This window comes from Dinoponera quadriceps, unplaced genomic scaffold (genome assembly GCF_001313825.1).
Source record: "Dinoponera quadriceps isolate SergipeBrazil2010 unplaced genomic scaffold, ASM131382v1 scaffold1270, whole genome shotgun sequence".
Classification (NCBI taxonomy): Eukaryota; Metazoa; Arthropoda; class Insecta; order Hymenoptera; family Formicidae; genus Dinoponera; species Dinoponera quadriceps.
The window spans coordinates 564,104-591,232 of NW_014555716.1; the positions used below are offsets into that span (position 1 = coordinate 564,104).

General features: G+C 52.7%; 1 protein-coding gene across 1 annotated transcript in view; it reads left to right on the top strand.

Annotated features, from left to right (window-relative positions):
- The window catches only part of LOC106745208 (GATA-binding factor C-like), an 88,019-nt gene that overhangs the window by 49,010 nt on the left and 11,880 nt on the right, over window positions 1-27,129 (top strand). The window contains exon 4 of the mRNA XM_014620576.1: window positions 22,682-22,807. Coding sequence (XP_014476062.1) covers window positions 22,682-22,807 — 126 coding nt within the window. The remainder of the gene's footprint in view (window positions 1-22,681; window positions 22,808-27,129) is intronic.

Consider the following 27,129-nt stretch of genomic DNA (forward strand, 5'->3'; position numbering starts at 1 on the left):
TCACGGTGACGTTAACGGCGGAGGTGCTATTAAAAATCAATCGGTCGCTATCGGTCGCTAAGAACACTGACGTAATTCGCTGCTCGGTGCGTATTTCGCACGTACGCACCGTAATATTTCCTTCGCTCTCTCATTCCCTCTCTCTCTCTCTCTCTCTCTCCCCCTCATTCCTTCTCTCTACGCGTACTACGCGTCGTACGCGTGAGTAATCTCGGCACGATCGTCCCGTAATGACGAGATCGCGACATCCCGATCGGCGGGAGAGATTCGTACGCGATTTCATTATCCCGATCGATTATGGAATCGCAGAAATCAGCGGAGAACCGACGTAATCTCCGGCGCGATACACGACGGCGCTTCGCGCTGCTGGTCATCGGCGAGAATGATGATGCCATTAAAGTGGCATCGACGGCCTGCAAACTGACTTTCGTGTGTGCGTGTGTACGTCTGCACGCGTGCATCCACACGGACTAACAGTATGATAATCGTGCGGCCGGGGGGATAGTATCATACCGCATATTATCTAACAGCAGATTATGGCGCGCGAATCGCAATTATCCGTCTCCGCGCGTGCGAGCGAGCGAGCGAGAGAGAGAGAGAGAGAGAAGAGCGAGCGCGCATCGTCTTACCCGTCGTCTGTAATCTAATGCTTTTCAATAAGCGGCGATTTTCCCGATCATTAGCGCGCTCGTTTTACGGCCATTTGTCTCCCGTTCCGCGCAGTTCCTCGTCTCCTCGGACCGCTCGAGATACATATTCTCTCTCCCCCCTCCTCTCTTCTCCGGCAGGCGGGGGAGGAAGATGATACGGAAAATCGCGCGGCGCGCAATTTGCCTGTCAGCGAAATTACAGGGAGCCTCGGAGAAGTCGTCGATGACCGCTCTCGCCGGATATAATGTGTAATAAAATATTGCGTCACGCGGTGTACGTATTATTACACACGCGCGTGTGTATATATCGCGGCGATAGATATATCGTGGCAAAAGTATCGGACGGCTGCGCGGAGTAACGGGAACGCGCTGTGGAACTTCGCCGACTTGGCGAGCCGCGCGTGCTCGATCGCCCGTGTGCGCCGTTCGCGATACACCAGTGATCGCGATTCGCTATTAATCGCGCGGAGTATCGTGTTCGCGGCGTGTCCGCCGGGCCCGCGGAGGTGAGAGGACGTCGAGGCGCGCCGCCGGTGCTTACGGGACGACAGGCTGATGTCCACCGAGACGCCCGGAAACCGAGAGTCGGATTTTTCACGCTGAGACAGTTTGCGCCCATCAAGATCGCCTATACAGTAATTTTAAGTTACGGTCCACTTGATTTTTCGTGTCACCTTAGCACGGGGGATATGAAAATACGCAAATATGTTGAATCAACATATTCATCTAAACATATTACCTTTTTAATATATTTAGCACGAATTTTGGAGGACCACTTGTAACACAGACTCTTTTTACTATGTTCAGATTAGTAAGTCCACTTTGACGATATTCTACTTGTTGACTTCCCTCTCTTGAACTTTTCATTCTACAGATTATATTTCAACGGTGTCTCGAAGCCTACAAATGTCCTCGATATTTCGATTGTTAAATTCATATGAGCATCCGGAGCAACCCGTTTCGATGCTAGGAGCAGCGAGGACGGAAACTTGTGACATCATCATGGCTAAAAAAAGGAGTAGATTGTATCAATAGAAGGAAGTCTATTTTGCTGTCTTAACGTATACGTGTAGTCAAATAATTACAGTCGGAAAAACCGTCTCTGTAATAACTATCCTCTGAATTTCTCGGGGCGAAATCTCACTCGAGAGACGGAGTGACCACCGAGTCGTTCGGATGACCTTCCACTCATTTTAAAGTGAATTCTCCACTCTGAATCGTCGAGTGAATATTTTCAATCGAAATTGAAGAATGAATCTGACAGGTACACCGTCACTGACAAGCACACGTTCATTCCAATCGTTCGAAATATTCGCTCATACGGCGTCAGAACTCATTCTACGCTCGAACGAAACCCTCACTCCCGCGACTTCGAGTGGCAGGATATATTTTCACTGTCGCTTCGAGTGAAAATTCTGCCACTCTTCGCTCGCCTCGGATGAGATTTCGCTCCAAGAAACTTACAGAGTACTACCAGACGAATCACTGCAATATTCGCGACGATAATCTCACAAATGGCGTCGCTGCTCTTTCTTCGTTGGATTAAGAAAAAAATGTAGTCGGCGTCAAAAATGGCTGCGATTTAAGTGGGAGATTAACCGTCTTGTCTCCCGTCGGGAGCCGGTTGCCCTGATTTTGAGGATAACGCCGGATAACGAAGACCCGGTCCCCCGTTCCGACTCCGGCGAATAGCGTATCGCTTTCGTTGAGTATCAGCCGGTCAAGGTCCGGCGGACCGTGAAAAAGCGCGTTCTCGCGGCTTCGCCCGTAATGCATGTGTCCCTTTCGGCGGGCAATGCCTCGGTGGTGGCGCGCGGAATTTTCAGATGATAATCAGCCGTCTCGCATGCAAATACGGAACACGGTTAATCGCGCAAATGACTATAATTTAACGGCGCACGTTGGGAGCGCCCGCCTGGCTGCACCCGGTCGTGATATTAACAAGAGGAGGTCGTCCCCGAGGTCTCCTCGGACGCGGTAACGTCGAATTTCCCCCGCGAAAACGCGATTTTTCCGGCGAACCGTCGCTTCCTTCTGACGAATGCGATGAAACCGCGGAATAACGCACACAAACACACACATATCTCGAGAAATAGCCACTTGTACACGGAAAAAAGAATCAGCTGTCTGCATGATAGAACTGAAATGCAGTCACCAGACCCAGGTTCTAGCCGTGAGGGCGAAAACCTCGGGTACAGGGACGGAGAAATGAGCTGAGTTAACGAAATTTCAGTTGTGTCACACGGACAGTCATACGGACATCATTTTTATTCGTGGGAGCCGGGTTTTTAGGGAGCTAATTCTTTCTTTCCCCGTGCACGACGAATACTCCTCGGAATTTTTTCGCCGACGACGGCGCCAGAGGTTGCACGCGCGACGGCACGAATCCTCTTTCGCGGTAATAGCGCGGGGATTTATGCAAAAGTGGTTCTTTGTTCTTCCTCGAAGAGGATCGATTAGCGTAGAGACAATGGCAATTTAGCCGTACCCGTCACTTCGCCTTCCGAGCCTCCGAGGAGGAAAGGGGGAGTCCGGGGGAGGGGGTCGACTGAAACTTCGGGCTCCGGCGTCGAAGCGCGCCGTGATTTACGCTATTCCGCGACCGTTTACTTGTAACGCCTTGAATTATAGATGCCTATCCTTGTGGAAAGCCGTGTACACGGCCAGTGTAGTATAAAAGAGGGACGCGTGTACATAAATATTTGCGAACGACGACGACGACGACGACGACAAGGCGCGGAAAATGAAGTCGCCACGCGATCGTACGCCGAGAGCCACTCGATCGGTCGATCGCTCGCTCGCTCGTTCGTTCGTTCGTTCGCTCGCTCGTCGCGAGATAAATCTTAAGCGATGCCATTAATTCTTTATAAGCGAGAGACGCAGATGCATCTTGCATTTTCATTTAATCGCGCGACTCGCTGAGTTCGATCTTCCTCGTCGGATTTCTTCTCTCTCTCTCTCTCCCTCTCTCTCTCTCTTTCCTCCTCTCTCTTTCGGTGTGTAATGCACGAAGCTAATCCTGAGATATTGCTCGAACGGAGATACTGCTGCGTATCCGACGACCGATACGCCGGATACAGGAGCGTCGTTAATCTCGCGGGGGATTAATTTGCCGTCGCGATTTCGAAGACTCGAGTGGACGACGATTGTGTCTCTGACGTCAAACGCGAAACGGAACGCTAAATAAGAGATGGAGAAAGAAAGAGAGAGAGAGAGAGAGAGAGAGAGAGGACACGCCAACGCGGATGGAATCGCCGTTTCCAACGACCGGCGCCTCGACCTCGCCTTCTTTGAAGCTTTCCAATCTAATTTTCCGTAACCGCCGCGATCGCCGGCACAAAACGCGCGTAAGCGATCGCGACATTGTGGACAAGCGGAACGTAAAAGGATCGATTCGAGCGCGCCGAATGCCTGCGCGCCCGTTGTCGGTTCGAATGATGTTCGGACTCGCGGCGGGATCGCGGGACAACGGTGGCCGCGAGCAGTTAGGCCAAGTCATAAATCGAGGATCGAAGGCCGTGAAGAAGACCGTGGTACCCCACGGTACCGCGCACACATGCGCACGCGTGTACGCACGCACGCTTAGAAGGGGGTGGCGCGCTCCTCGTTCCGCCTCGGGTTCGCCCCGGACGACATAATTCACCCCTCTGGAATTCTATTTGGACGTTGGTACCGCGAGACGAGCGCCTCGAATTTCTGCCTGCGTTCCCGTTCTCCCCCCTCGCTCCTTCCCGTCCTCTCTTACCCCCGCAATTCGTTTTCATAGTTGGATTCCGCAACCGCTACTATATTTAGCCTACTGTTGTCAACTTTTTACTCGACCGTACCGGTTTACTGTGTAATCATTCCAGCTGCGTTTGTAGCGAATCTTCCCGGAGCGCCTAATAAATTACGTCAAGTCCTCTCTCTCTCTCTCTCTCTCTTTCTTTTTCTTTCTTTCTTCCCCATAAATCGCGTTTTCCTTCGACGGTAGCCGCGCGCTGCTCAATGGACGACGACGACAAACGTTTTATCACCCGTGGAAATTGATATACATCGCGTGTCTCCTCGTTTCAAGCGCAGCACGGTTCGGAAATACAAGCGGTCACACGCAAATAAGAGGGGGCGGCAACAACAACGGCGGCAGCTTTCGGTAGCGCGGGAGACAATTTTTATTTATGTTCCATTGAAACAAGGAGCGGGGAGTAGCTGCTCCCTTTTTTCTCCTGCATGCCTTCTCCTCCGCTGCGCGCCCCGGGGGCTCACCTCGTAATTCACTACCCACGCGGCCGTTGCCGTCGCGGAGCGGAGTGCCGAGGAGGCCAAATCAGGAGCGGAATAAACGCTTCCGAAGAAACCGGCCGCGTGCGCGTCGTCGTCCTACCGTCGTTGTCCCGGCCGACGCGAGACTAATTGCATTATCATTTGTAAACAACCGCCCATTTTTATCGGTGCCCGTCTCGTTAATCTCGATTTCGAGCGTTCTCCACGTCGACCTCTCGTCCCGGCTGATTGCGCGCTCGCTACCATCGCGATGAGAAACGCGGGAATGCACCAACGAGGAGAGGAAAAGGGGGAGAGAGAGAGAGAGAGAAAAAACCCATCGTGAATCACTGGATTCCTAGTTCCGCGGCTGTGATTATTTTAACGCGATTGCATAATCGCGATGAATTGCCGAACGCGCGCAGGCGTGGGAAACGTACAATCGACGCGGCGGCTTCCTCTTCATTCTTCAATCTTCATCTTTTTCTTCTTCTTCATTCTTCAATCTTCTTCTTCATTTGTGGCACTCGCGTACCTCTCTCACGATTTTCGACTCTCCTCGGGGTGAAATTTCACTCGGAAAGCAGAGTGACCACCGAGTCACTCCGTCGGATTTGTTCAAGTTAGTCACCTTTTCGAAGGCTAACGTCTGAAGTAAATCCGATGGTATTGCACCGTTGACGGAAAACACATTCACTTTCCAATTGATCGAAACACTCGCTCATATGGAGTCAGAAGCCACACTAAGCTTGAGTGGAGCATTCGCTCTTGCGGTCCCGAATGCGGTTTCGACACTTGAAGCGACAGTGAAAATCGCCGCTTAACTTGTTTTGAGTGAGATTCCACTCGGAGAAATATAAACGGCACAATTGCAACGAGCCGTTTCTCGTCCGATCGCGTCGAAATAATCCTATCAAGAAATGAAAACTCGGTTGGCAAGAAATATGACGTCTTCGCGTGAACTTTCGGCCGCGTTAAAACTCGCTCGGGACAATTGAAAGCAATTGAACGCAAATGGAAACTTTCTACACAGTGAGAAGGAAATAAGTTTGGCTCGACAATATCGACGGTCACCTTCATTCGGAAAAAATATTCCGTGCGAAACAAGTTACGCGTCGGCACGACAATACGTCGCGTTGATACAGTTGCTGGCAAAATCGCGATCGTCGGGTCGGTTGATAACTCATTACAGCAACTGTACACTCCGGACTTAAAGGTCGCGCTCGAGAAAACGTTGTTCGTTTGAAAGTAAAATTTCGCCGAGTTTACCATTTATTTTTCGCTTCTCGGCGCAGAAGTCTTCCCGTTCCTATAACCGAGTTCTCGTCGCCCCAGTCTCCCCCGGCAACGAGGAAACTCAGTCACGGGATTGTACTTTTCCGCGTGTACGCCACTTCAGGCCACGTCGGGGTCGCGTCGTCCTCGCGGTAGCAGTCGATGCGCGACGCTCTGTGACGCGTTGATAAACCGAGTGGTCGGGAGCGTGAACAAAGAAGAAAAATATAATTACATGGTCCTTCGCACCACGTGAGCGGGTTGATCGCGGGCCCTCGCCCTCCCCCCCCCCCTNACGATCCGCTCGATCGTACGAGCCGCTTCCTGCCTCGGCGCGTACGCACAATTAACAACGAGCGCGTCCAGCAGCAGCTTTATGTTTGTTTAGAGGGCCGAACGAGAGAGAGAGAGAGAGAGAGAGGAGACGGTGTTTTCGACACACAGCCAGAGAGAGCGCGCTTGCTCGCGTCAACTCGTGAACATCGCGCCGGCACGAGAGCCCACTCCCGCGAAATGTTAATTCGCGCGTATGTCAATTCAATCGTCGGCCGGGGAAAAACTCCCGCGAGATTTCCATCGCGCAAGTCACGATCGTTTCTCCTCTCCTCTTTTCTTCGCGCGAATATCTAACAATCTCTCCCTTCTCCCCCCCTGTGCTTTTTTTTCCCCGCCGCGCGATATCCGACACCGAGAGACGGGGAGAGCGTCGGCGGCGCGACGATGACGAACGACTCAATTTTCGCGGTGCAAACAAATTGAAATCCGCCCGCGGCTCACGCCGCACTTTCGCCCGTCTAATATGTATTTGAATGCATAATTAACGGCGGCCACGTGTTATTAACCCATTGTCTGCGCCACGGAGTAGCGACGGCGGTGGCGCGCGCGGACGTGAGACGTCCGTGGATGCGTAACCGGGCAATTTGCACGTCTTTTGATCCGTGAGACTTGTTTTCAACTATCGTCCCGTAAATCATCCCGCGCTCCATAAACCTGGCCGTCGTTGCCGTCCCCGCCGTCTCCGCCTTCTCCCCGTCCGCTTCTTCTCCTTTCTCTCGCTCTACCATCCGACTCTCAATCCTTCGTCCTCCATCCTGCGCGCGAGCGAGCGAGCAAACGCGATCCTCCTTTCCTCTCCGGTCGAATAACACCCCACGATTTACGGTGTAATTTACAGTCGGCCGTACGTATGTATACTGCGATCTCACCGTGTAAATACGCCACTTTATTTCGTATGCGAATGCATTCTCGTCTCTCCACCCTTTCGTCCCGTCCCCCCTCTCTCTCTCTTTTTGCTCGCTTCCTTCTCATCTTCCTCTCACCGGCCGCGCGTTCCGCTTCGGGTGACGCGCGGAAAAGTCTCCCGGCGTTGGGATTGCGCTTCTCTGCCCGGGAAGCTTCAATAATACCGTCGAAATGGACTTAATAGGATCTCACCGCGCTGGAGAGACACGTTCAAATGAAGCAATCATGTTCGCGTTACCGTACGGACTCCCCGAATAATTCGCCGCGCGGAAGAAAGACACGTCGAGGGAGGAACGCGCCGGCTCGAAGAAGCTCGCTGTGTGTGTTGTCACTTACTCGAATTTCGACGTTATCAGAACCGCGAACAATGTGACCTCCGCTCGGAGATACCACGCGCGAGGCTATGCCTCGCGGTCAAGCGCACACCTGGATGGCTCTAAGCCGAGACTTCCACGTACTGTCAGCTAATTACACGCTTGTTTATTTTGTCGTTGCCGAGCGTACGAACCGTTACGCGCGCCTTCGTTCCCGGATCGGTGCATTCCCCTTTCGTTCCGCCGTAAATCGCGGAAAAGCCAGTCGATCGAACGACCGGATCGGTCGGCCGTCTTCGGGAATTAAATCGACGCCCCCTCGATCAATCAATCGCGATTCATTAACCTTTTACCGTGCGCGAGTCGAAAACGACATTTTAACGCGTGCGGGGATACGCGTCGTTTCCGACGCGAAGGCGGAAATCCTACGGGCCGAAATCTTTTCTCTCGCACTTTCTGAATCGACGTGATTAATAAATTAGCGCAATTAGGCGCGATGTACCGCCTCAAATTGAGGTAGTACCTTAAGTAGCGCCGCGAGGATCGTCTAAAGCGGGGCCGCATCACGGGGCGGCGGCGGATGCATTCCGGATCGGCGCAATTACACAGCGCGCACGACGTGCGCACGCGTCGTACACCGTGAGCCGGAAACCGGCTCGAAAATAGCTGCCGGGTATCTATTTAATGATATCGCCCGGCAGCCGCCGCGGCAGGACTCGCTGGCAAAAATCCCCGTTACCGCTTCCTCGTGATGCACGCCTCGCGGAGGAGGCAGCATCCTCGACGCGCACACATCGCGATCTCGCGCCTTCGTCGGCGAATTTAGAGAACGTTTTCGTCCGACGACTCCCTCGCCGGTCCGCCTCGGTACCTCGGCAGTTTTCAGTACCGGCCGAATGCACACGATTCCTATATAAATAGTCTCTGGGACTGAATGAGAATCGATTTGAGCGATCGCAACCGTATTGCAGATGAGCCTGAACTCGCGACGTTAACGCGACGGAGATGACGAAACGAGACGAGTGAAGCAACGGAGGGTCGTTTGCATCGTGCGATTCTGAAGCGCGGACTCGACCGCGAGGCTGACAATTATCAACGGGTTATTGGCGTTACAAATCGCCTGGCGGATGGGCCATTCGTAATTCTCGATTTGCTTTCGATTTCCACGACGGGAGACGAGGATGGTAGAAGAGGATGCGAGGAAGTCGTCGAGTAGTCGCGGTAACGACGGTTTTTAAGAAGCCCCGATTTCGAATTTTGAACATACTACGCGACGGTGACGCGCTGCAGCGCGTGTACACGTAACGAAGTCGAGAGAGGAGAAACTCGCCGGGCGGGCGGAGTGAAACACTTTCGCGCCAATTTACCGTGGTACATATCTCCCCGACGTGCGATCAATCAACTCTCAACCGTCCATTGTCTCTGTTTCGTTGCGTTCTCGCCGGACCCGGACAGCCCGAAGCTTGTCGTCGTCAACGACGACGACGAGCGGTTCTCACGGGGGTGGTTCGTTCAAGCGGACCGAGCGAAGCGAGGATGAGAGAGAAATAAAAAGAGAAAGTGTGGAGAAGGAAGAAAGGGGAAGAGAGAGAGAGAGAGAGACATACCGCACGGAGGTGGTTCGGTGGCCGTCGTTTCACGGGGCGACCCACCGTTTGGCTTCTCCCCGCCTTATAAACTGGCGACCCGCTACACGCCATCGACTCCGAGCTCCGCTCGTTTTGCTCGATTTCGATTGCGCCCGGGCAGAAGAAGCTGCTGAACACGGTGGAACATTGCTCGCAATTTAAATAAATTCACCGCACCGAGTCCCGGCGCAAGCGAGGAGACTCCCCTTGCCTGCCTCAGCCTGCCGGCTTCGTGTTCCTTCGTTCGGTCTATGGACTGCACGTCGTGAGCGTGCACTATAGAGAGAGAGAGAGAGAGATGTTGTTAAAGACCCTGCACACTGCGACGCGCGTGTCGTCGAAAACACACGGATACGCGGACGTGCCATACGTTGTACGCAAATCGGACGGTATCCGACAGTCACGCTCTCGACGAATCGGTGGAAATCGAGCTCCGGAAAGTTTTGTTATTATTAAGATTGAATTCATATAAATTCGTCGCTCCCTGATATCCCGCTTGTGAAATCAAACATTCGTTTGTTCGCTCTATTTCGAAAGGCAAGTGTGTTTCAAGTAAAGAAGTCACATTAAATCCGAAGAAACCCTTTTCCCTGTGTGGAGAATAAAATGTTCGCCTCGGCTGAGTAAGAAACGGGATGATCGTAGTTCCGAATTTTCTAATCACGCGTGATCCCATTCACGTCGCAGTGTGCAGGGGCCTTTATCCGTGAGCGCGTGTGAGAGTGTGCTGTTATTGGGCGCGTGTGGGTGTACGGGACACGGTTGCGCGGGACCACTCGCCTTCGTATCCTCGAATCACCTGCGTCCTTTATTGCCGGTTCCACGATCATTCCGACATCCTCGTTCCGCGGGACTCGTCCTGCCGCGCGCGCCCCTCCGCACGCGGCCGTTCCGCGGCATGATTCGAGAGAGCGGCGGCCGTCCCGAAATTAATTCCGACGATCGGCGATTCGCGCTTATCGCGCTAACCGACGCGCGTTAGCGGTGCCGGCGTGTACGATACGCTCTACGATACTTTTGTATCGCGGGACACTATGACGATAACGATGTGACGAAGCGATCGTCGTTACGATCGTGACGCCGCACGTGATTCCGCAGCCCGCCGGCGATCCCGTGAGCAAATAGTCTGTTTATTTATTTTATTACTAACGAGAAAGATAAATGCAAGGTGAGAAGGGAGAAAGAGAAATAATGTTATAACAATTATAGTTTTCAAGTTTCGGAAAGAGAAAACAGCTCTTCCTAATCTTCTCGTGAATTTTTTTCGTTTCTTACTTTCTTTACGAAAGAAAACAAGTAAATATGGCAGATTCCGATCGAACATTTCTAAAGGAATTTTTGTTACGCTTAACTCGGAAACCGAGGAAATCCGCAGAGAAATTGAAAGAAACAGTTTTCTTCCGAAGCTTCGCTATAAGCTTCAAGATTATAGTAATAATCAAATAATTAAACGCTTACCGCTCGATTATCGAAACATAACGGACCTCGTTGTCGCCCGGCTCGCGTGTGACCGTCGTACCGCCGTGTGACTGTCGAAAGAACGCCGACGATCTCGCTGTAAAAAGCCCGTCCGCCGCACCGTTATATTATATTATTCGCGGACAATTTGCGCCGCCACCGCCGTTCCTCGGGCTCTCGTCGGGGCAGCCAGCCGGCGGCACTATTAGAAAGGCAGAGTCAATCGGCGCGGAATGGCGTGGTCGCTACGTCACGGCGTGTGCACGGTGAAAATCGTTTGCCTAGTCGATCTCCGTGGCGTGTTCTGTGTGGATGGAAGATGAGTGAAAGGTTGGTTACCCGACCAAGGTCTGTTCAATGTCTCGTTTCAGCTTCTCCGGAATAGCGCGGCGGCGGGTGCGAGCGCATAGATATTTCTGCGTCGTTAAATAAAGCGAGAGAGAGGGAGAGAGGAACGCCCGCGCATTTTGTCGTAATAATTGTAACGATAACATCGGCCACGATACGATAACACGATAGAAATCTCCGCCAATCTTGGTCTCTCTCTCTCGTAGCCGTTGATTTATAACGCGCAATTATTGCAATTGAGTCTTTTTTATGTAACCGACTTTATTACGGCTACCGTAATAAGCTCACGATTTAGGTATTCAACAGGAATAATACGACGTGATCGAAAGGGGGAGGGAGGGAATCGGCGATCGTGATTGAGCGAATCGCGAAAAATCGGGAGCGTGTCTTTATCGTTACGACATCGTGCTCGCGAGCGCTCGCGAATGCCCGCGCGCGCGGCGTGATATTTCTAAATTAATATTAACGCTCCCGCTCGCGAGACACAAACGTTATATGTCAAATATAATTTTTATCGGGACGCGAAACGGTGCCGTTTATTTTAATGGCTCGGGGCAGCGGCGCAATTACCGAGACAACTCTACTTAAGTGCATAATAGCCAGACCAATTATAATGCATTTTCTCCGATAAATACCATCGGCGGTCGCGCCGAGTCGTCGTCATCGTATCTCGTCGAGTATGTATCTCGTTTCGCGTCGTGCAGAATCCGCTGGACACGTGTCTCCGACGAATCCACGACGAGATCACCGCGCGTAAAGCCCGTACCAGACTCTCGGAGGAGCGCAGAGCTAAGATTGCGACTCGTCTCGATCGAAGTCGGTCGAGATTCCTCGAATTTTCAGCCGGAACCGTAATCGTTTTCAGGTTAGACTTGGATTTTTTCTCTTTTTCAATCTTCCACGTCGCGTCATATTGTAATTACAACTCAACCGGAAAACTCACGGCCTGACTCTACGAGACCTATATTTAATAATCGTTACTTGAAACTTGTCTCGAGTCAAAGACTTAGACGACTTGAACTTCGAATAAGGCGTGATGCTTTTCCGTTTACTCGAAATGTAACGTCCGTGATTCCAATGGGAAACTCAAATCTTCCTCGAAATTCAAATCCGATTACCTCGCACGAGACGAGTTTCGAGTAACGACTGTTGGTACGAGACTTAATTCGGTTCTGAGTATCTCACACTCGAGGCAAGTGTTTAAGTAACGACTATCAAGTACGGGCTCTAATCTCCAATCCGCAATCTTCAGTCCCCAGTGCCCAGTCTGATACGGGCTTTACGCGCTCTCCATCTCCGCTCCTCTCCACAGAGTCGAATTATACGACAGGACAGCGGACTTCGGGCCCCATCCGGGACGGTGATTTTCAATATGTCACCGTGTTCCCCATCGCGACACGGTGACCCCGCAACTCGTCGAGACGTTCTCCTTAACGATCGAGAGTGACATGAGCGCATTCACGCGGGATACTTAACTCGCTGGGATGCTTAGCCGTGCTGCGATCGCTATGTAGAGAGAGAGAGAGAGAGTATGTGTATATACGGTTGCACGCGTGTGCACCTAGCACAGGCTGTTTATCATATAGATTGGCTACCATACTCCGTGGTAGCGCGGCGGTAATAGCTAGACGCTCTCTCGTTCTCTCCCCTTCTCTCTCTCTCTCTCTCTCAGTCGTGCCTGTCCCTCCTCCCACCATCGCCTCTTTCTGATACACACTGTATCGATACCAGGTTGTGCACGATGCACTTTGTGGAACGCGTGCAGCCTCCCGACCCACACTGGCGTAGGACACGCCGAACACGCGTGACCCCGTTTCATGTGACTCGCTGATTCGTCGGCGGCGCTAATCGCGACGAATGTTTTTCTCGAAAACTACGAATAGTCGAAACGTACGAGTCGGGCGAAGAGTACCGCGCGCTATAATCAGATATCGCTGATGGAAGGATTACGGGACGATAAATAAAACGATGGTTGTTGTCCACGATGGGGAGATAAAGATGATTAACGCCGCGATTCAACGTCGCGCATTACCTGCCTCTCCCGAGTCGAAATTTTCACGCTGCTGTGACGTTCTTGTGTTTCGCTCTGTTTTAGATGACCTATAAAATTAATAAAAATCCACTTCGACGGTACTGATGTTGATTAACTCCTCTCTTGAACCTGGAATTCTTTATAATTTAATTTAATTTGCAACTTTTCTAATTCGGCAGATTTGATTTTAACGCAATCTTCGATAATCTATTTTCACGCCGAGACAGTGAAAACGAGAGCTTGGGGCATCATCAGGACCAAAGTGGAAATAAAGGTTTAACGCGCGGTCAAAATTTCCGACGCCAACTCCTCCGCGAGGTATTCGTACGGTCGCGCCCTTTTCGCGTCTCCGCGACTCGACTCGCCGGACGCGTAAAATGTGGAATTGCGAAACGCAATTTTATAATATCCGACTGACAATCCAGCGATTAATTGGGTAATTACGCGAGTACATTGCTGCGCGATAAAGTGGAATTAGAAGGACTTAATATATGCATACGACATGCATAGAACGACCTTACTTTCCACGATTCTCGGAACGCCGACACGTGTGTTTCGCATGCCTGTGTGTGCGCGCGTGCCGGTGCGCGGGGGTGTCCTTGAGACTTCGATAAACGGATGATTTCGCGCGGAATATGTAATCGCGGGTGGCGATGGGAAAAAGAGAGGAGGGAAAATCGGCGATACGCCGGCGATGGCAGACGGGGGGATCGCGAGGCGACCTTACTTTCCACATTTCTCAGCAACGGTGCGCGTCCTTGGGTCCTCACGTGCGCGTGAGGGCTATTATTTCGCGGTGTGGTTGCGTGAAAAAAAAAGGGAATTCCTACTCGAATCGCCGCGGACACTCCGCTAAGCGTCGCGTAAACCACTTCCTCCCCCGCGAGAGCCTATTTCCAAGAGGACCACGCGTGCCACGATCTCTCTCTCTCTCTTTCTCTCTCATGGCTTTACACGGCCGGCCGGTAGTCTTCCATTTCCCGAGTGGCCTCTGTGACTTGGCGGGCGCGCTGCTCGGATTTGCCGGGTCCGAGAACTCATCTGAATAGTGGAAGATTGAGGATGCCGTCGCGGGGGGAGCTTGATCGAGGGAGCGAGCGAGTCGCGAGCACCGAGTTGCAATATCGATTCCTCGGAGCCGAAGAGCCACACCCCGACCGAGCCACCATTGTACAGCAGACGAGACTTCTCGTCGTGAGCCCCCCGTGAACTCTCTCCGTGTCACCTCCGTTCGTCAGCGGCGATCAATCTCCTGTTCCGCGCCAAGTCGACGACTCCTCCGCGGCTCTCTCCCGTGGGCTTTTTGCACGGACCCGAGCATTGTTCGTACCCCACCCTAGCTCGCGCGAGGGGAGCGAGAGGGCGCGAGGAGAAAAAGAGAGAAAGATCCGGGGGAGAGGGTGGTGGCGAAGAGGCGAAGGAGGAGAAGAAGGAGCTGCTGGAGGAGATGGCGGAGCGGAGGGTTACGTGTGCACGCTGCTGTGTTCACCGAGAGCGGCCGGAACGCTAGTGTTAGGAATGTGGTACCACTACTTGTCACAGTCACAAGCGCGCGCGAGCCGCGCGCACAGTACCGTCGGTGCATTATATTATGCGCCTGCACACAGGCACGTCGCGACGCCAGAGAGAGAGAGAGAGTAGCGGAGTGTATATACTGCGCGACGTGGCGCGTATTTATCCGTATTACACAGGCCGCCTCGGGGGCGAGCTTAGGTGCTTCCCCGAGGTTCGCCCGAGATATCGCGAGACGGCGGTGTGCCAGTGGCATCCGCCATTTCGACCCACGTGCTGCCGGGGAGAACTGTCTCTCGCGGAAGATGGAGAGATAAAGAGAGCAGAGGAAGGCAAGGGGGATGCCGAAGGGGGATTGCAGACTCGGGCGCGCGAGACTCGTCGATTCATCCGCAGGCTCGCGAAATCGGTCGCGCGCGAACACGCGTACATACAGATGGGAGCGGTGCTTTCTCAGCGGGCGCCGCGCGAGAAACCGTTCGCGCGCGAAGATCGCGAGCGGAATCCGGCGTAGCTACTTTCGAATAATAATAAAAGCAAGCGCGCTCCTTCCGCGCGAGCGCGCCGTTCCGCGAAGTCCACCTCGGGGAAGTCTCGGATGCCCGGCTCGGATTTTCGGGACACACGTTGAACCCTTTGATCCCCTACGTGGCACAGTAGGAGCTGAGATTGGCAAGATTAGACTCCGATCTCAGGATTCTAATGACACGATGAATTTCTGTCTTGCCACCGACGACATCTTGAGTTACCGCTTTCGCTGGTTCTGCGCGAAAATAGGTCGCTCGAGGTAGCGTTACGGTGATACCTGTAGGGTTCAAGGTCCGAGAGAGGAGTTAACAAGAACGTCAGTATCGCCAAATTAGATGTCTATTAATCTAGAGGCCGTCTAAATAGGTGCAAACTAACTGAAAAGTGTCGAAGTAGCGAATTTCGATTCGGACGAGAAGAAGAAATGCGAAAGACGAAGCATGAATCGGGATGGAACGAGAGAATGAGAAGGCAATCTCTCTTTCTCTCTCCTTCTCTTTCTCCGATCGTCCGTTCCGCATCCGCGCACCCACCCTCTCCTTATTTATTCCACCCCGCCAGCGAGGGCGCGCCGCGCTCTGCGAGAGCCGTACGAGCAATTTGTATCTGCGATGAGAGAACAATGTTTGTGCGCGTTGTATCAGAGCTCGCGCACCGCGCTGTCCGCCCGCTCCCTGCCGCTTCTAGTCACGATTTAGTCAAGGATACACGGAGATCGTTATCGAGGCTACGCTCGTAAAACGATAGTTTACTCGCGGGAAAAATCTTGGGCGATTTCGCAGGTAGCGTACTTATCTATCCACCTAACTACCTGCTTACCCACCCGCCTTCGACGACGAAATTAAATCGTCTACCTGGACCACTCCGGCGCGATCAAGATGGAATTCTCTTCCGACATCGAAAAGAGAGAGAGAGGATTGTGGCGGTTCCGCGACAGAAAACCGGTACGCGAGTCGGGACGATTTTTCAAAGTTAATTGTCAGCGCGTTATCGATCGGCCGTGACGTGCGACACGCAGCGAGTAAGTAATTATTGTCGAAACGTCGAACGGGGCTCGGCCGGCGCATAGACGAGAGAGCGTCCGCGCGATCTCCTTCCGTACGGGAGAAAGATCGGCTTCTCGGAAGCGCGACCCCGCGAGCCACGAAGACACGCACCGGCCCGCCGTCATTAATCATCCGGCTAATTTGATTGTTATTAATTTTACGGCCGCCGCAGGGAAACACGCGTCGAATTTAGCCGGAGTCTCCGCGAGCGGCGCGCGAACCGCGCCCGGACGGAAACGCTGTCGTACCGATTGAATCGGTCAACCCCAGTCGAAATCTTGCCTACTTGTTGAATCTTTCATTTTACAGCAGCTGAGATAGCAAAATCGGTCCGATTCTGACGATGTAATTTAATTCCATTTTGATTATGATACGTCCTGAATTCTCGTCTTCGCGGTTTTAACGTCAAAATACCTCTCGAATGCTCATGTGAATTTAATTATTTACTTACCTATCCGTTTAATCTGTCGATGATCGAAACGTTGAAAGAATGTATGGTTTCAAGGTAGCGTTGAAATTAAATTGTGGCGAATCAAAGGTTCAAGGGTGAAATTAACAGGATCGTCAAAATATTTACAAACTATCGAAGTAAGCGCAAACTGTCGTCAAGATTGTCGAAGTAGCATCGAAATTTCGACTCGGGAACATCATTGGAATAAATCCGCTTGATTCGACAGAAATATTATTAGAACTAATACTCGAGTTATTAGAACGATGTACGAAGTATTAGTTTCAATAATCTCGCTATTGAATCAAGAGACTTACTTCGCGTTGGCGCCAATAATGGATCAATTTCATTTCCGCGTGCGTTTTCACCCGGCCCTTTATTACTAGTCATCCACACGCACATGCCGCTTAATTCATAAAAATTCCGCATCTGTGCCTGGAGAGGTTGTCGACGTTGACATCATCTAAACGAGTCGCGTTGCGCCTCGTCGGGACACTGTCGATTTCATTCTTGCGACTTCCCGTCCGGTCAGAAGCGAATTGCGAACTCGCTGGCGTCTCGTGCTTAGCGTCATAAAAATGATCGCGGGCCCGGGTAATTAATCAGCACATCGGACTAATTAATAACGCGTAACAATCCGGCGGACGGAGCTCCTCGCGATGACCGACGCGCGCTGGTCGCTCGCATCGTCGGTTACCCGTATTTATAGCGGCCATATTCGTACGCCACCTCCTCCTCCGGTCTCGTCCTCATCCTCTTACAGGATTAGCGCATTAGGGATTATCGTGATAAGCAACGTAACGGCCTCTCCCTATCGCTTCTTGTCGTTGCGGTGTCGCTTCTCTTTTTCTCTTCTTGTCGTACCCGTCGCAGAGTCTCTATTCTCATTAGCGCAGATTATCCGGTGTTTCCGAGGCCGTTATCGTGAAACGAGGTCTGATCAAATCGTCACGACGACGTTCCTGACGTTTTTACCGACTCCGTGCGCGACAGAGAGAGAGAGAGAGAGAGAGAGAAAGCAGTTCCACAATTTCCGCGCGTCGATTTTTTCCGAAGAACCGCTCGCGCCTTCTCTCGCAGGGGTGCGATTAAGTCGCGATTAAATTTTATCTGGAATGGCGGCGCATTTAACGCGGAATTACGGCCGTCCTCTCGCGTATTTCGCGTATCGACGTTATCGGGGCGAGCGCGAGCAAAACCGGATACGCGACGCGACGTCGCGAGAGCGCGTCTCCGTCTTCCCGAAGCTCAATGTTGAACGTGCGACTATGCGCGGACACGAGGCTCGCTCACTTCGCCCATCGAATCGTGGCCGTCGGACCGGACGTCGAAAGCCGATAATCCAGTTTTCAATTTCAAGAATGACGCGTTCTCCGAGTCGCCTGAGTGCGCGGCGGGTTCGGCCGTTCGTTCGCTCGCTCCGAGGGGGCAAGAAGACCGACGGCAAATAAAAGTACGATTCGCCGAGGCACGGAGAAAGAGAGGGAGAGACCTCTTTCCTTCGCCTCCACCTCCTCCCCCTCCTTCTTCTCCTCCCTGAGACGTTGAGGCGAGTCGATGTACGCCGTATGGGGTGGGAACGAGGGGGCGAAATAAAACGAGCGAGGGAAACGCGAGGTCGAAACGCTTCTCGAAGAGAAGGAGGAGGAGGGAGGAGATAGAAGAGAAACGACGAAGAAGGAGACTGACGACCGCGCTGCGAGGAGGAGAGCTCGGGATGAGGCCGGGCGGCGGGAGGGTAGAGCGAGCACGCGGTAAAAAGAAAGCAAGAGGGGCTGGGAGATAAAATAGGAATAAAGGGAGGAGAGAAACGTAGATCGCCGCGAACTTCAGAAATGTCATATCCGTCAGTGTCCGGGGCTCTGCCTTCTGGAGGCAACCGGTTCCAAACGCCCGGCAGCGGATGATAAAGTATTGTCCACAACCGCGCGCGGCAATTACCATCGCGTATCGCCGCTCTCGCGAGCTATCGAATAAATTCGTCGCGAACTGCGGCTGAGGGGGTGGTGAACGCGCCTGCTTTCCCGTAGCTCTCGGGTAATCGGTGACCCCCGGCTGGATCGATCACGACGTGTTACCGTCGGATCGCGAGGACGGTGAGATCCGCGAGGCCGTTGGGGACAGGACTTACCGCGGAGAAAGAGAGAGAGAGAGAGAGAGCGGCTACCTCGAGGATCTAATCGCGCAGCAATGCGTGCACGGCTGTGCTGGTTGACCAGTCAGTCAGTCGCTCTCGCACGAAAGCACGCCCGGATCCACGACGCCGTCGTGCTTTGAACGATGTCTTGAAAGAGAGAGAGAGAGAGAGAAGAGAGACCACTACGTGGTTGGCGGTAGCGCGAGCCTGGAAATGGACTCCCGGTGTCTGGCTTCAGGCGTTCTCCAATTTGACGTGCATTCACGATATAATTGCCTCAACGTGTATCTTTTATCAACGATATTTATTTACTTATTCATTTATAATATTCATTATTTATTAACGAAAATCCTTTAATTATTTCGTTACAATTACTTTAACTTACAATTCAATCATTATTTTTCCATTTATCAACGATATATTCCATTTAATTAGAATTTAATTCAAATAGATGCTATAATAACTATGATGTACTCGGATTAGAGTGACCACGCGTTTCCCGAGCGATTTCACTCGGATTTCGCGCGATCGCTCGCCGTCGTCGAATTGTTCTCCATTTGCTAATGATCCGCCGGACGGTCGAAAGCTGCCCGCTCGCCCGGAAACTCACCCCCCGTTCTCTCTCTCTCTCTCTCTCTCTCTCTCCCGTTTAATAACCATTAGCCGCGCGACGTGACGGCCGCGCCGGTAGATGCCGACCGGCGGCGATTTTCGGAGTGTCCCGAGCCCCCCGAGCGCGCTAGGGTGTCAAAGATCTAGAGCAGATAGCGCGGCGCGGCTATATTGATGAGGTGGCTCTCCGCGTATTGATTCCGGGGCGGAGGGTTTTCCCCGGGCGCCCCGCAACGAGCACCCCGCGAGCCCCCTTTTGCTACGCGCAAGGGTTGATAAGATCCGCCAGATAAGGCATGATTACACACCGCACAGTACCTACCACCTACCCCCTTCCCTCCCACCCTCTCTCTCTCTCTCTCGTTCACTCGTTCGCTCCCACCTCCTGTTCCTCATCGTTACAACCCTCCGTTCGTTCGTCCGTTCGTTCGTGCCTTCCGACCCCTGCGCTTCATTCCCGAGGTAAACAAGGGGTTACTCTGTTCCCCGCGATGGACGACGCGACAAAAATGGATCGTGCGGATTTTGCCGAAGCCCATGTAATTTTGTCGCGTGCGCGATCACTGCTGTCTCTCTTTTGCTTTCTCCGTAATTGTGAAAGACGTCACGGCAAACATAAGCGATGAATCTCCGTGGAAGCGCGTCGAGATCGTGAGACGCTTTGACGATTTTCGCGAAATAACGACGTTCCCTCCGCTTCTCTCTCGCTGTTACAATATGCTCGGCAGTTGCAGTTTTATCGTTCGATCTCCGCAGTCTCTCTCTCTCTCTCTCTCTCTCTCTTCTTCTTCTTCTCGCTACAATATATTCGCTACAATAACCGGCCGCGCGCATCGACCACCCCGGATACTTCGAACACACTCGATCACGCACCGATCCGCGAGCCTCGTCCCTGAAATATCGACGACGAGACACGAGACTGCGCACGAAAGGGGGCGACTTGAAAAAGGAGAAAAAAAATCGTCCCGAGAAAAATCGGGGACACTCTCTCTCTATCCCCCTCTCGGCTTTTTGGTACTGTCTCAAAGTTCATTGTGCGTGATGCAACGTAGCACGAGAGGGCGGGACAAAGGAGGGTAATTTTATGTCCTGCACGAGATGGGAGGGCGAATGGTACACAAGCTATCCCTCTCGCTCAAAGAAATTTCAATAAGCTCGCCATAATGCGCCGAGGGGGGCGGGCGGGAGGCGCGCATCCCCTGTATTTTGTGCTTTCGCCGACAATGGCGCAGGTATAGTTTCGCCCGGTTGCGTGTCCCTCTTCTCCCGATGCCTGCCGGATGCAGGGTGCGGTGTCATCTCAGACGGCGAGGTTAAGTGGTCCGTGAGTAGGGTGAGAGGAGCGAAAGGAACGTCCCGCGTCGTCACCGGCGTTATCTCAGCTTATCGCGAAACTCGCTTTCGTTACTCCTGGTCAGTCGCGTATCGCGTTATCCGCGTTATATGCGATCCGAGAGGTCATCGGTGACTTGAAAACGCGCGATCTCCGAGGAGAGATCCGTAGGTGTTAGGCGCGCGACGCGCCGGGATTATCCGCGGTATACGGTTTTAACAGTAACAGTATCGTCCATTAACGGTTAAGTGGTTCGCACAGCGGGAAGAGCCATAGAGAGAGAGAAAGAGAGAGAGAGAGAGAGATACGAGGGTAGATAGGTAGGTAGGTCGATAGGAGTGAAAGGTGGCTACGTAAGTCTAGGATGAAGGGAGGGCGGAAAGAGGGTACTATAATACGATCCAACGACGACACGAGATACCTGCTCCCCCCCTCCCCCCTCTCTATCTCTCTCTCTTTCTCGTTCTCTTCCTCGCTCTCTCGTTCTCCCGCATCATCCTCGCAGCGTCCCGAAACTATGCGTTCGCGCGCCGCTCAAGTTTTAGGTTTGTGATACGCGGGGAGAGGAGAGAGAGAGCCGCGGTTAGTCCCCGAGGGATAAAGTGGGTCCCGTTTCTTTTCCTTAAGTGTTTGCCACTCGCATCGCCGTCGCCGACGAGGGTGCGCACAGGTGTACGGCGTTTCCGAGTTTCCCGCTTATCCGTCGAGAATGGAAGATACTTTTTTGTGTGTGTATATATATATATATATATATATATTTATAGAAATATATATGTGTATATACATGTATATACATACGGCGAGAACGAAGGTCTCCCTTTGCCGGCGATTCTCCTCCCATTCTCGAGACACGTCGATCTCACCGGCAGGCAGCAGGGGGAAGGATTTGAGAGATGAAGCGGGGATGAGGGGGGCGGCAAGGTGGAGGTTGATGTCACGGTAACCCGCGTCAAGCCCCGTGGCTTTTTGATTCCGCGCGTAAGCCGACGGATCGAATGCGCTTCTGGTGTGCGGGAGTAGACGGACTCTCGAGTACTCTCCTTCTCTCTCTCTCTCTCTCTCTCTATCTCTTTCCCCCTCGGCTCTCCCTCGCTCTCGCGAGGAGAGAGGAGAATACTTTATTCCGCCGCACGTTCCATAATCCCTTCTCGTACGGCGCGAGTCCGATCGCGATTTTTGCGCGCGACGTACGCTTCTCCTCGAGATCACTCTTTTCTTTTTCTCCCGTTCGTACGGTGGCCTCTTCGAGTTTCCGTGTGTGCGCGCGCGCGCGACGTACGATAAGAATCTCGTTTACTCGGTGAGTCACAGCAGGTCTGCGAGAGTCGGGATGAAAATAGATTCGCCCGATAGATCGATCTCACAACGTGTCTATCGCGCGACAGCGGCTCCCTTTTCCTCGCCGTTTTCCCGAGAACGGCCTGATGCGCCGTTTTTCGCGCGCGATCGGGACAATTTCAGCAGTCGCGATCGCAACAGCGAATTCCCTTTAATTGTATCCGAACCCCCCCCCCAGCATTACCCGGAGAATCACTCCGCGCTCTCCACTGCTAACGTCGCACATCTGTGATCCGTTAAACGATCTTTCAACAATATCCGCAAATCTATGAAAATATCTGTCCGTGAGCCTGTGAAAAGTCCATTCTACATCCGGTTCTACCGTTGAAGGATCAATGAAAACATTCATCGACGCGCCGATTGTAAGTTTGCTTCGGTAAATGCAGAATCAGACGGAGCGCGTTCAAGTTTTACGGAAGGTATATCTCGGTAGTGCTGGGGTTGAATCTAGCCGACGATCGCGCGCGAGATCGTCCGAGACCGGCAGCGTGACGGGTGTGATATCTCTGTCTTCTCTTTTCCAAAACTGTCGCTGCAGAGTGCGGCGAGGCGGGCCGGCACCAGCTGCGCCAACTGCAAGACGGCGACCACGACCCTCTGGCGGAGGAACCAGGCCGGCGAGCCGGTCTGCAACGCTTGCGGGCTTTACTACAAGTTGCACAACGTGAGTACTCTCATTAATTATTCGTTTCGCCCGCACAACGACGGCGTCGCGAGTTTGACACGGGGATGTTTCAAAGCGCACAGCTGCGCACCCGGCAGAAGCTGCTCGCTCGCTCGCTCGTTCGTTCGTTCTCGCGATCGTACTGCGGATACGTTCAATGACGAAGAGGAAGACTAACCGTCCCGATTATCCGTGCCGGCTTCACGGCGCGTTCCGACGCGTTAATTAGTTAATTAGTCGGTTAATCGAAGGAGAAAGTCGCCGACTTCGACGCGAGACTTCCGGGACAGCCGGTAGCAATTCGGGTCTTCTGCATCGAGCCTGTCAGAGGCCAAACTGATGATCGACTCCGCTGTTTGAAAGTGTCAATTTTCATTAGTTTTCGACCGATTGATTTTCCCTTTCTCATTCAAACATCGCCGACACAGATGTAACGAACAATATTACGAATAACTCATTCGTCTCCACAAGATTCTACGACAAAAAAAAAGAGAAACCCGTCGTACACAGGAACAATTTCGTGTTGAAAGCGTAGGATCGTTATTATCACAAAATTGTTTACTGTAGACGATTCACATACGTCATATTTACGAGGGCAGGGTGAAAAGTGGTGCAAATTCATGCTCAAAGATGGCGCTAACGAAATTTAATATGTCATGTGCTCTATCGCGTGTATCAACATCGATGGACCAAGTGCGTTCAATTACGAGGAAATTATGTCGGGAAGTAAAAATAAATTTTCATTGCGTAAAAAACTCTTTCATTTTCATTCGCAAGACTTTACAAACCCACCCTCATGTCACTTTACTACGTGTCATTTTACAATTAAACCATCTTCCTCTGACTTTGATAAATTCATCCCTGAAGATATTAACTTGCCGAAAGATCAGGAACGTCGCAGAAAAACGAGGCTGAACAACTTGGCTCCCGAGAAATTCAACGGATTCCAATACCTACGCGCTCGCACAATCGCTCTCGTGCTCGGCTGAATCGCTTCGACGCGGAGGAAGCCGACTCGGTCGCACTCAGAGAGGAAGAACAAACTATAAAGCTGTATCGGAGCTGAAATAGCGGCAGCTAATGTAGTTGCTACCGCAGCTAAATTTATTAGCTGTTCGAGTTAAGACGCTACGGCGAACAATACAGTTGTACCTTGCAGCAACCGCATTTCGCCTCTAATATAGCTAACGTCGTGGTCACAGCTGCGGCTGATAAATTTAGCTACGCTAACAACGGCATTAGCTGCCCCTATTTCAGCTACCACAGCTACATGTTAGCTCCTACATGACTAATTCTTTTCCCGAGCGCGGATAACAAAATCGCGAGAGATTTCACGGAGGGCACCTTCGTGTTCGCCGCGGTGTGTTTCACTCTAACGTCGGAAGCGATATCGCTGGGTGGCCATACACACACATACACACTCACACACTCGCGAAAATGCGCGTACACATACACACACACACACACGTCGGTCGACAATGCAAGCACCGCGCACTCGCGCGCACATACGCGGAGGGGGTCCTCCGGTGTGTTGTACCAACAATTAGGATGCTTTCTGGTTTGCCGGACGTGGTCCTTACACACGTACACGGGCCGCTTGGAAGGGGGTGGAGCGTGCTCAACGGCGTGTGACACCGGAAGTGCCGGAAGCGAGCGCCACGGCACGAAGGGGGACGCGATAAACGCGCGATAGAGACAACAGGGAGAGGCTGCTGCCGACGGCGGCAATGAGAGAGAAGAATCTCCCTGCTTGTTTTTTTTTCTTCTTCTTTTCCTTTCTTTCTCCTCTTGTCCTTCTTTCCGCTTTCTTTCCTCGTCGAAGACGACGGAGAGACCCCGTCACCGTCGTCGCGCGCTGGACTTCCGCGGGACGGAAATCTCGAAGACGAGAGTGAACGCGCGTAGGCGACGGCCTTAATAGGCGAGACACGCGTCGCGACGGTTTCTAGCCGCTGGAATTCCGCGAGATTAACGCGCTCACGAGACGGCCTGTGCTTTACTGTCGCGCAGAACGACCGGAGGTCTCCCTCCTTCCGTCGGACAATCCGAGTACGACGAGCACTGAGAGGAAAAAAGTCGACGATTTTAGTACAAACCGGCGGCCATCCTCGGCGTCAGTCGTGGTTCGCGAGATTCCGACGAGAAATTCATGGCGGCGATACGTCGCGAAAAGAACGCTCTTTTCCCGCGAGTTTCGCATCTCGTGTCCAATAGGAAGGAGTCTCCCGAGAATTACTGGAAATAAAATTCTCCTATCAGATGAACGGGATGCGTCCCTAAACTTATGAAAAAAAAACGAAGTATCGTTCTCTCGTGACTGACTGTGCGTACGAAGTTATCGTCGGTAACATCCTAGTAGCGGTCACCGCGAAAATGAGTTTCCCGGGAAACCGGCGTTACTTCACTCTGCTAAAGTAGAGGCAGAAATAGCAATTTCTTTCTCAACGCGGTCGCTGAAAGAATTCGCGTTCCGCGACGTCCGTCGGAAATACGCCGAGATACTATTCGCGACTGCGCACGTGCGTAATTATCCAGCGTTAGCGCGATAAATCGCGATCGTCTCTTGATCTCTTTCTCTCCCTCTCCATCTATCCGTCCATCTATCTCTCTCGCAGTAGGACGTTATCTCAACGGGATCGAGATAACGGCGAGAAGGCGGGAGAAAGAGAGAAAGAGAGCGAACGGGGGGAAAAAGCCGCGTAAATTTGGACGGACGATTTGCTCGGCGACGGGTCCCGCACAGTGCACCGCCTTGTTTCCGCGTCACGGTAGGCGGGAGGGGGGAGGGGGCGGCAGACAGAAAGCTCACTGTTAAGGGGGGCAAACGTGACGAATGTGTCCGAGGCGGTGAGGCCCGCCGTTCGCTCTCGCGGGGAAATCGCGAGCCAATTAGCGCGCGCCGCAAATGAATCCTCTTTCACCCGAAGAGCTCTCCCCCTCGTTCTCCTCTCCTCTCCTCGCCGGCGCGAGTCCGCGTTCGCTCTCGGGGCCCTCTTTCTCCCTCGTCTTATCGCGATCAGCTTAGGAGAGATCGCGCCGGCTGGAAATCAAGATACGCCGCTTGCCAGACAAGCTGCTACGGATACGTCCCTGACTCGCGGCGGGTGCGGGGGGAGGGGACGGCTGCAGGACACGGGAGGTCGTGGCGCGGGTCTCTGGATGATGCGCTTCTCCGAGGACGACCGCGCGGGGGACTTCTATACTCGTGCCGGCGCGAGTTCGTTTCGCTCTCTCGCGATGCGCGAGAAAGTGAAAACGGCCGCGTTTCGATGCTGCATGAATTTATCGCATATTTCGCGCACTCGCCTGCGAACGGTACTCATGATTCAGTCCTGCGTTCGAGATCACCCTGAGGTCGTCTTCGGATGAAACGGTTCTTGCAGGTATCCGAAGATGAACTCATAAACTCAGAAACACACGGCGACGGGAAACGGAGATTTCTCGTCTTTCGAAACGTATCTGTGGAATTTCAGCGAAATTTCAGCCGAAGTTTCGCTGAACTTTTATTCGTTGATGAGTAATAAGGGAATACCGAAAATGAGTTTCTGAAAAGCGCTCGTGGCCCATTCTCGTGGCTCCCCCANCTGCATACCCGTCGCATTTACGATTCATCATATGTACCGGTGTAGGTACATCCTGCGCGTGTAATACGTTACACTTTGAATTCACGTTAGGGTACGGGGAGTTTAATAGTGGACTTCCTGTACCGCGGATGCATGCCCGCGGGGGATGAGGGAGGAAGGAGAAGGAAGAGAACGAGGAGGAGGAATCGCGAGACGGACCAGCGCGTTCGCCTCGCGGAAATGAGAAGTCTCTTTCTCTTTTCTCTCTTCTCTCTCTCTCTCTCTCTCTCTTTCTTCCTCTCTTTCTCTCCGCTGAACAGCGACCGATTTCAATCGGCGGGTCCCTTCCCACGGCCGAGACACAACTTCGATTGTTCCGCCGTCTCGGAAGAAACATTTGCCGTTTCCCGAATACGCCCGCTTCCGCTTCCTCCGCAACGAGAGGACCCCCTCTCGGCGAGTCCTTCGGGGGGGGGGGGGAAGATCGGAANAAGAGGAGAGAGATTTTGTCCGGAAGAGCGAAAAGAGAGAAAACGCGAGACTGCAATAGATGCTCGATAATCGACGAGCTTTTCCAAGGACGAAGGACGGGCCGACAAAAGACTCGGCTATTACACGGGGCGAGCCGACGCGCGCAATGAAACGCTTTTCTTTCTCGGCGAACAGCGGAGGCAAAAGGTCGTGTTCCACCGGCCGCGCCACCGTCGAAGCCAACGACGCTTGTCGTCGTTCTCGTCGCTGTCCTCGCGTCGCGCAGTC